The 13,859-nt window shown below is 31.4% G+C and overlaps 1 protein-coding gene and 1 pseudogene across 1 annotated transcript; one reads left to right on the top strand and one right to left on the bottom strand.

Annotated features, from left to right (window-relative positions):
* Positions 1–899: 899 nt before the first annotated feature.
* On the bottom strand, positions 900–3,300 carry LOC127128907 (uncharacterized; annotated as a pseudogene).
* A 7,026-nt stretch (positions 3,301–10,326) lies between these two features.
* Positions 10,327–11,626, top strand: LOC127132442 (uncharacterized). The gene is made up of 5 exons (XM_051061391.1): positions 10,327–10,633; positions 10,700–10,787; positions 10,900–10,970; positions 11,083–11,139; positions 11,240–11,626. The coding sequence occupies exons 1-5, from the start codon at positions 10,520–10,522 to the stop codon at positions 11,393–11,395; spliced, it is 486 nt and encodes a 161-aa protein (XP_050917348.1). The 5' UTR covers positions 10,327–10,519; the 3' UTR covers positions 11,396–11,626.
* Positions 11,627–13,859: the final 2,233 nt, after the last annotated feature.

Here is a 13,859-nt window from a genome sequence, read left to right as displayed (position 1 = left end):
AATGGAAAGGATCATCCAAGGGAAACAATAGAGTGTGGACTCATTATGGAAGTACTAATCACAGATTGAGACATGTTTTGTCAAGCATGGATATCACTTGGTTTCAAACAAAAGGGAAAATTATCCCAAACACATGCTACAATAGCAGATTGTTCATGACTTTCTAATGACAATGACAGTGAGTTTCTTTAATCACAAATTAGCTAGTTAAACATAAATACTTAACAATTAAAAGTTGTTTTAGTTTATAATTATCTTCTTTAAGAGTTTAATAAATATATGATAATAGTTTAAAATTGTTTTAGTGACATGAATTCTTCCATATAAAACAATTAATTTTAAAATATAGTTTCGAAACCAAAAGGTAAGTTAGATTAACTCTAAATACGATTGATCTCTTCTTGAAGCCTTCCTTAAACTGATATACATTTTATGTAGGTTCCTCTTATATTAAGAAAGAACGATCAAAAAGACCATTCTCCTTAGAAAAATTAGTATAATAACAATCATCACACATGACTTCTTTGATTTGAACAACCTTTTCCTCTTACACAAATAATTACGGCATTAGTTTTCACACATTTAGTGGTGTTCATCAAGGTAGTCAGACTGGAGATCCTACTCAAGATCGGATTGAGGTAATTAGATCGTAAATCGGGAATCGTAACACGGATCGTAAGATCCTATCAAATTTTAAAATTCATATATATTTTGCATATAGATTAATAATATGCATGTGACACAACATAATATAAAAATAAAATTCAAATAACACTAAAATTATTTAAGAATAATAATATTCATTGAAACTAATTCAAGACAATTCAAAACAACACAACATTTAAAACAGTAGCAAATAACAATTGAAAACTTCTAAAGAAAACTTAATGAAAATTCACTCAATTTCCAAACAATTCATTTTGGAGTTTGTCATAATCACTCAATGAATCATCATTGTCTTCATTATCTCCTTCATCTTCATTTTCATCTTTAAAGTCATCATCAAATTCATTTTGATCTATCCCTCTTTCACGTTCATCTTCCAAATCATGAACAAGAATATCATCCTCTTGAATTTGTTCTTGATTCATTTGAATAAAGTCTTCATCCGAAATTTCAATATCGTCATCTTCGTCCATAAGCAAATCATCGTCAGATCCAAGGTCATCAAACTCTATCTCAAATGTTCTTCTCCCTTTCTTTTTTTTTGAAAAATCTTGAATTAGTCATGACAAATACAACATCATTCATCAATTTTTGTTTCAAGTGGTTCATTCTTCTTTTGTGGACCTTAATTACAGTAAATGGAAAAAAAATTAAGATAAGCAAGATGAAAACATTTTACAATTAATTATAAGTTCCTAAAGTTTTACCATCTCAAAAGCACTCCGGTTTCGCTCACAATCCGATGAACTGGATGTCAAGTTAAGTTTGCAGATAGCAAATCTTTGACATTCTGGACACTCAAATTCAACTGAATTCCACCAATCTGTCGAAGTAGATTTCTCAAGTGCTAGTTTGGCCAATTATGTGCCAAAATATCCTAATTGTTTCTTGAAGTCATGCATTTGGACTTCAATCTTAGCTTGTTCTTCATAATCATCCACCATTTTAGTTAAACAGTTAATTAAACCTTTTCCAACCTCAATATCAGCTTTGAATATAGGATCGTAATGCATTTGTGGGTTGAGATAATTGGCTGCAGCATATAGTGGCCAGTGTAGCATTTTATCCTCTATCATCAATGATATTCCAAATAGGCTTGTAACTACAAATTATAATAATTTGAGTTATTTTTAACATTTGATATCAAGAGCAGACACAAATACTTCAATAAAATTAAATAAAACAAATATACCTTTTTTTTACACCATTAAAATTCTTTTGAATTTCCTCCTTTGTTTGGTCCATTATTTATCTCATGGTTGGTTTTTTATCTAAATCAACTAAACGAAGCACTTTAATGAGAGGTGTGGCACCCCTCAAACAAATAACAATATTCTTCCAAAAAAATTATCCAAAACCACATCTTCAATGGGTTTCCCATCTCTTAACTTTTCACATTTTCTCGACTTCCATTCTTTGGGAGTGAACATTCTTATCAAAGCTTTTTTGTTCTCATACAAGCACCCTAAAGTAAGATAAGATGTCGCAAATCTAGTAGCGCTTGACCTCACCAAATCTTTATTTTTTATGTGATGATGCAAAATAGAAATGAGAGAAGTTCTTGAATAAAGAAAATTTGTAATTTTTTTATCCATTGGAATTGTCTCTTCATGAACTGATATCTTCTTCTCTAAATTCCCAAGCATTAAATCAAGACAGTGTGCGACATAAGGTGTTCAATATATTTTTTTCCTCTTTTACATCAGCATCTCACCGGCAGCCTTGTAGTTTGCTGCATTATTTGTCACGACCTGAACGACATTATCTTCTCCAACCTCTTCAACAAAAGTATCAATCATTTCAAACATTTTGTCGGCTATTTTTCATATGTTGGATGCATCAACAAACTTCAAAAATATAGTACCCTTTGGACTATTAACCAAAAAATTCAAAATTGTCCTCCTCTTCCGATCAGTCCATCCACCGGTCACTATGGTGCAACCAATGTTCCTCCATTCCTTTCTATGTTCTTCCAAAGTTTCATGTGTCAACTCCACTTCTTGGTTTAACAACTTAATTATCAAGTCATGATCAGACGGTGGTTTGAATCCATTACCATGTCTTGAAATCATATCACACATGATAGTGGACTCCTCATTCCTTGCTACATTGAATGGTATGGCATTATTGTAAAAAAATATTGCAATTGTTTGACATGCATAATCTCTTAAACCCTTCTTTAGAACTGCATTGATGCTAGGTTGTGAGCTGAAACACCTTTTGTTAAATATGTTTCTAGAGTTATTACTGGTCATTCTTTTTTAGCCCACTTCTGACATCTCTTCCTCCACATTGCCTCTGTTTTTTTAATTAAATTTTCTTGCAATCTTGAACAAACTTGCAATATTTCTCTCTTGATTTCATCTAGGAGAGCATTGCATGCTTCAACATCTTTTTCAGTTCCAGCCAAATGATGCTTTATCCTGTAGGCACCTCTAGTTACTTTTTTTTACAATACTTGCATTGGATTTTTCTTGGATTATCAGGATCAACAATGTCATATTTTCATGCTATATCAGTTTGGTTACCAGGAGCACTTTTCGGTAGTTTTTTTTGGTGTGGTGGTAGTGCAATTATAGGGGGAGTAATGAGAGCACCAACAACTAAAGTTCCAACACCAGAACTTGAAGTCATTGGAGAAAGGTTGAAATTGTTTTTAATTGAGAATGAAAGGTTATTTTAACGTGAGAGAGAAGATGGAGAATGCAATATTGAGTGAGGTAATGACTCTATTTAACGTGAGAGAGGTGAAAATAGTTTAATGTGAATGAATTGAAATGAATAAATGTATTTTGGGAAGTTACACTAATCATGATTTATTTTGGGAAGTTGAATAAATCCTTAATTATTGGGTGGATGAGTATTGATTACTCCTAGTTATTATTATTTATCATAGTTATTAGGCAGAAAAGAATAGTTTTAGTTTTTTTTATAAGTTTTTTAGGGTTTTTTTGAATCGGGTCGCAGACCCGACCCACGAACCCGAATTCATGGGACTTTAAAAAAACGGCATTTTTCAACATAAACGATGATTCTACCATTTTCACGTGATATCACGGAGATTCTAGTTATGCCTACCAAAAACCAATTTTGATCATTCTCTGGCACAGTGGGGAGTTGCAAGATCGTAAAATCGTACGATCCTACGAGTAGGGTCATGATTTTGAATATCATGGTGCTCATGCACCCTTGTGGAAAATTAATAATGCCCCTAAAATCCAAAAAATACATTTTCGGACGCATTCTATGTAAATGAGTCACACCCTTCGTAAGTGAGTGACACCTTCATTTTTCCAAAAAAATATATATAATATGAAAATATACTTTCAGAATAAATTTGATAGTATACTTTCGCAGGAGACAAACTCCTTCTTCTTCTCTTCTTTCTATACCTTTCCTCCCTTTTCTCCCAAGGTAAAGCACGAAATGACACAAAATCTTATAAGGCACAACCAGATGTATATATGGAGACATGATTATCAACTCTATAAACAACTTTTTATTGACTTAGATACCACATTACATCGCCAAATTCATGCTTTTTTTCAAAACTAATCAATTGATCCCCTAAATTTGAATCACTTTTTTATCAATATATAATTGATCTCTTGAACATGTGTTCAAATTTTAGTATAACATGTAAATTAGTCTCCATTTAATTATTTGAAATGATTTTAAACACACTAACTAATATTTAACATCGTGTTTAATAATAATATACCCGTGAAATAACTCCAAGAACTCCTAGAGAAACCCTGGCTGCATTAATATCTTGGTCGTGAAATTCAATAAGATTTTAAACCTTATCATACTCATCTTAATGTTTTGCATGAGTAACAATTATAACATATATTACATGTTCATGAACAACACTTCATCAACAACACAATGTACTTACAAAAAGAAGAGAATAAATGGGAGTTTGTCTCCTACAGAAGTATATTTCTTGTAACACTTTAGCCTTCTAGTATTATCCAATTATCCTTCTAATTTAGTATGATTATTTAATGAGTTAGTCAGCCTAAAGCCTTAACTAAACTAGAATGGCAAATGGTAGTTGGATTAAAATAATGAAGGGAAAAATGGTACTTTTGCATAACCACTGTATAAGGGAATTTTACTCTTTTTCCCTCATTTTCATCTAACTCCTTCACTCTATAAAAATCAGAATATTGAGAGAGAGAGAGAGAGAGAGAGAGAGAGAGAGAGAGAGAGAGAGATTCCCATGCATCTTTGGCCAAAGTACAAGTGTTTATTAACTTGAATATGTTTTTGTCAATTCCATTGAATAAAGCATTCAAAGCTTTGGAGTTTCCAAGAGCCAATTCATATTCTTCCTTAGACCAATCCTCTTCAGACTTCAAGTCAGAAGTAGCCTTCCCATCTTTGTCCTTCACAACAGGATGTTCTCAACCCTTAATAACAACTTTCCAAGTCTTGATATCCATAGATTTTAGGAATGTCACCATACGTGCCTTCCAATAGTCATAGTTTGTGCCATCTAAGATGGATGGTCTGTTCACAAATCCTCCTTCCATGGTACCAGAAAGTATCTCCCTAGAGCTCACCTAAAACAGAACAAGGTGCCTGCTCTGATGCCAATTGAAATTCTGGTACGCAGATATCAGATGTCGTATGCGATGTCACGACACTAATATCAAGACTTCACATAACAATAATAGTAAGTAAATAACAGATGTCGTATACGATGTCAAGACACCAGGTTCAAGACATGTCACACCAGACACAATTACAGTGTAAAAAGCATAAAGTAAATAACACAGGTCAATTGTTAACCCAATTCGGTGCAACGTCACCTACATCTGGGGGCATCCAAGCCAGGAAGTAAATCCACTATAATAGTATTAGTTTGAAGTTCTAAACAACCTCTGATTTTAAAAACTTCTCACCTAATCACTACCCATGGAATTTCTATCTAAGACCCCTTTCACTTCCCTTCAATCACACAATAGTGATAACAACTGAAAATAATCAAAGAACAAAAGACACACTTCCAGTGAAATAGAATACACTCTTGCTTAAACGTTCATGAGTGATTCATAATTACAACTCAATAAACTCATTCTAATTCAAGTATCAAAGAGATACTAGAATGGATCACAAATAACAATGACAACTAAACCCTAACAATAACAATTTCCAGCGCATCTTCTTCTTTCTGTCAATTAGGTTTAGTAACGTCCTCTTTAAATATCCTTTGGTAAGCATGGACTTCGGGTTAAAAAATAGCAGATCAAAACAAACTAAATCAAATCAAATTTGATGTCTCATTAAATGTTTTGACATCTGTTCAGCATAATATTTGATCAAATCAAATATGATGTGTCCTTAAATGTTTTGACATTTGTTCCGCATAATATTTGATCAAATAAAATCTGATGTCTCCTTAAATGTTTTGACATCCATTCTACATAATCAAATCTGATGTCTCCTTAAATGTTTCGACATCCATTCTGCAGAATCAAATATGGTGTCTCCTTAAATGTTTTGACATACATTATGCATAATCACATCTGATGTCTCCTTAAATATATTGACATTCATTCTGCAGAATCAAATATAATGTTTCCTTAAATGTTTCAACATTCAGTCTGCACAATCTTCTACAAAATTAAATCAAAATGTTTCCTTAAATGTTTCGACATCTAGTCTGCAGAATCTTCTGCATAATCAAATCAAATATTTTCTTAAATGTTTCGACATCCAGTCTGCACAATCTTCAGCAGAATCAAATCGAATTTGATCTAATGTTTCCTTAAAATGTCTCAACATCCCTTTTTATGAAACAATTGCACAGCTGAAAACGAAACAAGAGTTCCTAAAAAAACTTCTTGGACAGTCAGATATGATAGCTGAATATTCGGATATCTCATGATAAAATAAGTCTTCCAAGAAGTAAAACAAAATCTGCAAAGATGTCTAATCAACATGTCACGGCATCTTGCTCAACATCTTGTTGTGATACAAGTTTTAAAAAAAATTTTGTCAATCATAAAAACACAGAACTAACAGGGTGTTTGGATTAACGGCTTCTCCAAATACGACTGGTGAGTATTGATCAATGTGGATTCCCTCTTAGTAGTGAATGCTATCAAGGAGGAAAATACTAGTCAAATGGATTGGTTGGCCTTGATAAGAGATATTTGGAGGCTCGTCGAAGATCATGAAAACATGAAAGTGATCCATGCTTATAGAGAAATGAATATGTGTACTGATGCTCTAGCCAATATATGGTGTTTTGAAAAGCGGTTTTGAGTTTATAGGGAAGCTCCAATTTTTGTGAAGTCCCTCTTGGACCATGACAAGGTTGGTGTTGGAGAATTCTTCCTGCCCCCCCCCCCCCCCCCCCCCCAATTTTTCAATATTCCCAAAATATCCTTGATAATATTTACACTTTAAATTTTACTTTTCTTCCGTAATTTTTACTTTTTCAAACTTACAAAAACGAAATTTCTGGTAGTTATTTTGAAATTTTCGGTATGCATTTTTTAGAATTCACGCATTTATATCGGAAATTTGGAAAAATACGGTAAAAAATACAATGCGAGCAAGAGAGGTTCATTGAAGGAAATGCAAATGTAGTTGACTCTTATTCATAGGGATAAATATATGTGCTGGACAAGAAATAGGGAAGACTCAAACGTTATTGCTGATAGCTTCTAGACACATCTTGATTTAGTGAAGTTGTTGAATATGTTTCACTTGGTATTGATTTTTGATTGTACATACAAACAAACATGTATTGCCTACCACTGTTTGAGATTATTGGTGTTACGTCAATAAAATTGACGTTTTCGGTAGGCTTTGCCTATTTGGAGCATGAAAGGGAGGAAAACTTCAAATGGGCACTGGAGAAGCTCAAAAAGTTGTTCTCTTCAGAGAAATTGCTACCTAATATTGTTGTGACAGATCGAGAACTTGCATTGATGAATGCAATTGAAGTTATGTTTCCAAATTCAAATCATATGTTATGTCCGTTCCATATTTTAAAAAAATGTTAGTATGAAATGTAAAGATTATGTTAAATCAGAAAGACATGAGCATGTCATGGATATATGGAACAACATCATGTATGCTAATAGAGAAACTGAGTTTGTCGCACACTTGGAGCACTTTGAGATTGTTTGTGCTGATATTCCTTTGTTTTTTAAGTATGTGATTGAAGCATGGTTGACACCTTACAAAAAAGGTTTGTTGCTGTTTTGACTAATAAAGTCACTGATTTAGATAACACAACAATGAACAGGGTGGAGTCTGTTTATTGGAGATTAAAAAACATGTTTACTACAGATCATAGTCAGTCAGCCATTGTATCTTCGAGGCATCTTTACTTGTCTAAATTTCCTGGTTTCTTGCATCCATACATTGATGACATTGTTGATGTGGGTGACGATGAAAATTGTGGTTTTCGGACTATTGCAGCTTTACTTGGACGGGGCGAAGAGTTATGGTTGTTGGTTCGAACGCAGTTAGATACTCAAGTTCATCAACACCCTAAGTTGTTTTCCAATTTGTTCTATGACATGGTTTTTGAAGTTATAAATGTCTTAAAAGTAGAACAATTGGGTGTGCAGGATCGAGAAAAATGGATGACGATTCCTGATATAGGTTGCCTTATTGCTAGTAGGTACAATGTCGTATTTGTCTCTTGTCAAAAAGACTTAACATTATCTTTTTCCCTCTTACATTGACTTCACCTATGTATACGAGCATGCATAAAATCAGTGTTGTTGGTTTTGTTAATGACAATCATTGGGTTCAGGTAAAGTTGAAACATGATAGTCCATTACCACCCGTCACTGACCGTTGGAGACAGAATTGTACTGAAAATGCAAAAACATGGGAATCAACATATGCAGGATGTATTAGGCACTCAGAAGATGAAGTTAGGAAGTCATCCTAAGTAGTTTTGTAATCTTGTACGTAGAACAACTTTTGTGGTAAATATGTATCTATTATATGTGATGACTTTTTGATCAAACCATTTATTCATACCGTTGTACCAAAAATTAAAAGTTCGTGTTTTTGAGAATTCTGGGAGTATACCAAAAATCCAAAATTTTCGGGATTCTTAACCATTTTACGCAAAAGTCATGATTTCCGGTATTACTCTTTTGAGAAATTTGAAATTTCCGATATATATCTTCCAGAAATTTAAAATTTACGATACCTATCTTACAACCGCGGTAAAAACCTATAAATTCACAAGATGAACAATGACAAGACATAAATGATAAAAGAAAGACATCAACTCTGATCCCAAGCAATAACACGACAAAGAAGCTGGAACTAATAATAGAAGAGAACATAAAAGGATATGATTGAAGAGCAACAGGAAGCGCAACCATGGGTGGGAATCATCAAAGGCAACCGATTACCCTCTAATGGAACTGAAATTGATTATATTACACCAACGATAGTGCATGGAGAAGTAGAGGTAATCAAATAAGAACAATATATAGCATCTGAACTGAAATACTTGGAAAATGCACTTATTATGTACACTTTAGGTACTGATCTCTCAATGAATGTAGGGACATAATACTCATGATAGGATCTTATACCATATACCATAAATATATGTTGTTACATTAGAAAATGATTTGCTCAGAGTCCTACTTACCTCAATTACCATTAGTCTAGTAGGGGGAGAAGATTATAGGAAAAATAGAAAGTGCAATTGGAAAACCACTTATGACAGCTAAGAGTGTGATATGCTAGAGTGCTGATTGAAGTAGATATAACATTAGAACTGAAAAATTCTATCACCATCAGGGATCCAAAAGGAAACAAGATTGCACAGCCAGTAGACTATGAATGGAAACCACCCTTTTGTTCAATTTGTAAGAAGGTTGGTCACGAAAGCAAAGACAAGAAGAAACATAACCAAATTGGTGATAGAATTAGAGGGAATCCAGTCCAAGAAGCATAATATTTAGACTTGGAAAACATGATGGAAGAGATAGCTTTATATGAACATGAAACTAGAGGTAACCATATCACTTGGTCAAATAGGCCCACAAATGGTATTATATATTCTAGGATTGATAGAGCCATCTGCAATAGAGAATCGATGGATACAATTTAAGGTTCTTCAAAACTGCTTGGAGTATGATCAAGCTAGATGTTAGAAAGGCTACACATGAGTTTTTTTTATTGTGGTAGACTATACCCTTGTTAGCCTGATACCAAAATCTCCTACTGCAACAACAATGAAAGATATGAGACAAATTTCTTACTTCACAACCCTATACAAAATCCTTTCCAAAGTTTTGACTACCAAATTAAGCAAAGTGATTAATCAACTTTTCTTCCTGGAAAAGTAATTTTGGATTGGATTGGCTATAGACGAAAACTTACAAGTTGTTACCTTAAAAACAATTTATAAATTAATAATTTTAAAAAAATATATTTTTAATTTTTAAAATATATATATACTCTTATGTTATTTTGTACGAGACAAGTGGTTTGTTTTTTCCACGCGCTTATGTCAAAAAAAATCTTGCGCATGTGCAACGAACAAGTACAAAACACAAGAATCGTGCGAAATGAGGAATGGCATATCGGCGTAATTTTACAAAACTCGAAACCTATTTCTATTAACCCTAAAAAAATATCTAAACTCTCTTCACCTGGAAGAGTCTAGAACCTTTTTTCCCTGCAGATTTTTTTTTATCTTCGCACAACCAAAAAGAAATGACAAGATTTTTTTTCTCTCTCTCCTCTTCACCGCTCCCCGATTTTCTCTCTCTACAAAACAAATCTGTTACTCCGTCGCAATTCAATTTGAAGGCTTCAATTTTCGCGTTGCTAGGAGGAGGATCCAACGGCGATGGATCGAGATGGAGGAGGATCCAACGGTGGATCTTGCTACTACTCTGTTCTTGGCATTCGCAGTGACGCCTCCTCCTCTGATATTCGCACCGCTTACCGGAAACTTGCTATGGTACTAATTTTTTCTTTTCTTTCAAATTTTAATTTATAAATAAATAATTTCTTAATTTTGTTATAGAGATGGCACCCTGATAAATGGACTCGGAATCCTGCAACCGCCGGGGAAGCAAAACTACGGTTTCAGCAAATTCAAGAAGCATACTCAGGTCTGTTTCGAATTCAAATTTGGATTAATAGTTATTTACTTTTCATAGATAGTAATAAATTGATTATTGATTTTTTAAACTTTATTTTACTGTGATTTTGTTTGTGCTATAGTTCTCTCGGATGAGTCTAAAAGATCAATGTACGATGCTGGACTCTACGATCCTTTAGAAGAAGAAGATCAAGTTCGTAACCGCTTTTTTTTTTCCTATTTAATATTTTTATTTTTTATAATTGGACTCGAATTAAAAATGGATTCTAAATTTAGGGAAAAAAATTGTGTATTTTTGAATGCAGGAGTTTTGTGATTTTATGAGCGAAATGATTTCAATGATGAACAATGTTAAAGACGAGGTATTTATTGATTGAATTCTATTGTTTTAATTTTCGGTAAAAATTGATTTGGGTGAAGTGATAGGGTTATTTTGGTATTTACTCGTTGTTTTTTTATTAGGGGGATGGTTTTGAGGATCTCCAGAGGATGTGGGTGGAGATGGTGGGTGGAGATGGAATGGGGTGTGATTTGAAGGAGGATCAGACGGCTGGGAAGAGAGGAAGATCAAGTGGATCAAAAGGCAACGCAGCCAAGCGCAGCAATCATCGCCGCTAGCACGGTGTACTGGATCCATTCCTCTTGTAAAATTGTGAACCTTTTCTTCAATTTCTTAATGTTAATTGGGAAATTGAAATGAAAATCCTTGCAAGGATTAAAATTCAAAAGTTCGAATAGACCATAGTTATGATTCGTGACTCGTATTTGTGTTTTCTTATTTTGTTTACCAGGTTTTGTATTAATTTTTATTTTACTGCTATTAGAAATCTAATCTAAAAGATTTTTTTACTCCTTTTTTATTTATAAAAAAATTACTTTTTACATTTATTGTGTCTAATTTTTATGTTGTTAAAATATATTGTCTAGTACATCAATTATTAAATATTTATACATAAAAGAATTTTTTTCTATAAATTAGTTTATAAATTAGTGGATATATGTATTCACACGAGTGATTGTGTAGAAGAATGTTTAATTGTCATCAGTTATTTGTAATTTTGAAAAATATATATGATGATGAAAAAAATTAATATTATAATTAGTTAATATAGATAAAAATATAAGAGATATGTTATATCAATATGGTGAATGATATGAATGATGGAAGTCGTAGAAATTAAAAGAAAAGATACTTTAATAATTGCAATTAAAGTAATAAGTAATTAATTGAAAAATAAAATAATTAATCAAATATTATTTATTATATTTATATGGTGAACAGTATTTTTTAAATAAAATTATTTTATTTTATTTTAAATAAAAAAATATTTTTAAAATTAATTTTATAACAAATATAATATTTATTATTAACCAATTTTATTATTGTATTAATTATAAAAACATATTTGTTAATCACATATTTTTTTGAAAATTTATTAATCAATTTTATTATTTTATTAATCATTTAACTAATTTATTATTTTTAAAATTTTAAATTTTATTAAACAAATTATAAATTTATGTTAAAACCTAATTAATATTATATATTTTATTAATTAATAAAATAATAAAATTGGTTAATAAAAAACATATGGTTAATAATATATATTTTTATGATTAATATAATAATAAAATAAGTTAATGATAAATATTATTTTTTGTTATGAATTTTTTTTTAAATATTATTTTGAAATAAATTTTAATATTATTTTATTTAAAAAATATTGTTTATCGTATGAATACATTGAACAATAATTGATATAGACATTGATGTAAAACATAAGGGGTACGAATATTATTATTATTTTTATTTACTTTTAATTGCAGCAATTCTATTGGGGCAATATTTTATTATTTACTTTTAATTGCACCAATTCTATTGGGGCAATATTTTATATATAATTCAAACAATCATATCATTACTCATTCACATGCCATAGGAAAGTGGATCTACCAAATGAAATAAATCGTAACTCAATATTATTATTAATTATAATATACATTAACAATAAAAAAGTGAGCCATAACTCATACCAAATTTAAACGGAAATATTCAATGATCTATTCGAAATACTGAAAAAATAAATAATTGGATCTTTTTTAATATTTCACACTTCCGTCACAACTCTCAATATGACAAGTTGTGAAACCGTCAATTATGTTTCTGATTCTTATGATTACATATCGGATCTAACTATATATTCAATATTTAATTAAAAAATCACTTAATAAGTAAAAAGATTTATTTATTCACCTCATCAGAATCATGATTAATTTGTTTTTCACAAACTAAATAACAATGAATTGTAACCCATAAAAAATTAGATAAATCTAACACTTACTACTCTACTTTCATTTTTCATTTTTCATTTTTCATTTTTTTTACCTTTCATTGAATAAATACAAAAAAAAATATATCGGGTCTATCAGACCCACCCAGATCAGTAAAGAATCTAATAACCAACTTTGTTTTTTTGAGAATATTTTTAAATTATGTTTGTAACAGAAAGTGGATATTTTCCTTAAAAAAATAGGATATCAAAATTGTTATAGATGTTCATAAAATTCAACAAAGGAAAATATACTCCATCATCATATATGTAACAACCTTCTTCCATGACCTTGGCGTACTGCAGTATAATAATAGTTGTCAACGAAATATTTGTCCTTGACGTACTGCAATATAATAATAGTTGTCAACGAAATATTTGTCTGTTTCTATTTGTAAGTGAAGAATTGTAAAGTGTATGCATCCCATAGGGTATAATTGATGGTGTTATTGCTATGTGTCGTGAGACCGAGTAAAAAATATAGTTATTGAAGCAAAAGTAAGAAAGATAACAAAAAATTATGTTGGGTAGGAACACGATATACCCCAAATCTTTAAAGACCAAGTTAACTTGCAGGTTTTTACTCCATGTGTGTATCCTATTTCGTCAACCATCCCTATTATATATGTATATTTAGACATGCCACAATGATTAGTATAAGTATGCAAATAGGACCGGCCCAATTATATCAGAGGCTCCGTTCTAATTACAAAAATGGTCCAATTTTTTTTATAAAAAACAATTATAATAAT

Source organism: Lathyrus oleraceus, chromosome 3 (genome assembly GCF_024323335.1).
Source record: "Lathyrus oleraceus cultivar Zhongwan6 chromosome 3, CAAS_Psat_ZW6_1.0, whole genome shotgun sequence".
In the NCBI taxonomy this organism is placed as follows: Eukaryota; Viridiplantae; Streptophyta; class Magnoliopsida; order Fabales; family Fabaceae; genus Lathyrus; species Lathyrus oleraceus.
Note: the sequence above shows the minus strand (reverse complement) of the source record. Positions and strands in the feature narration are given on the sequence as shown.

Coding starts and splice junctions, on each gene's coding strand:
- LOC127132442 (XM_051061391.1), top strand. CDS start 10,520: ATGGATCGAGATGGAGGAGGATCCAACGGTGGATCTTGCTACTACTCT. Junction 10,634..10,699: donor CTTACCGGAAACTTGCTATG/GTACTAATTTTT, acceptor ATTTTGTTATAG/AGATGGCACCCTGATAAATG. Junction 11,140..11,239: donor TGAACAATGTTAAAGACGAG/GTATTTATTGAT, acceptor TTTTTTTATTAG/GGGGATGGTTTTGAGGATCT.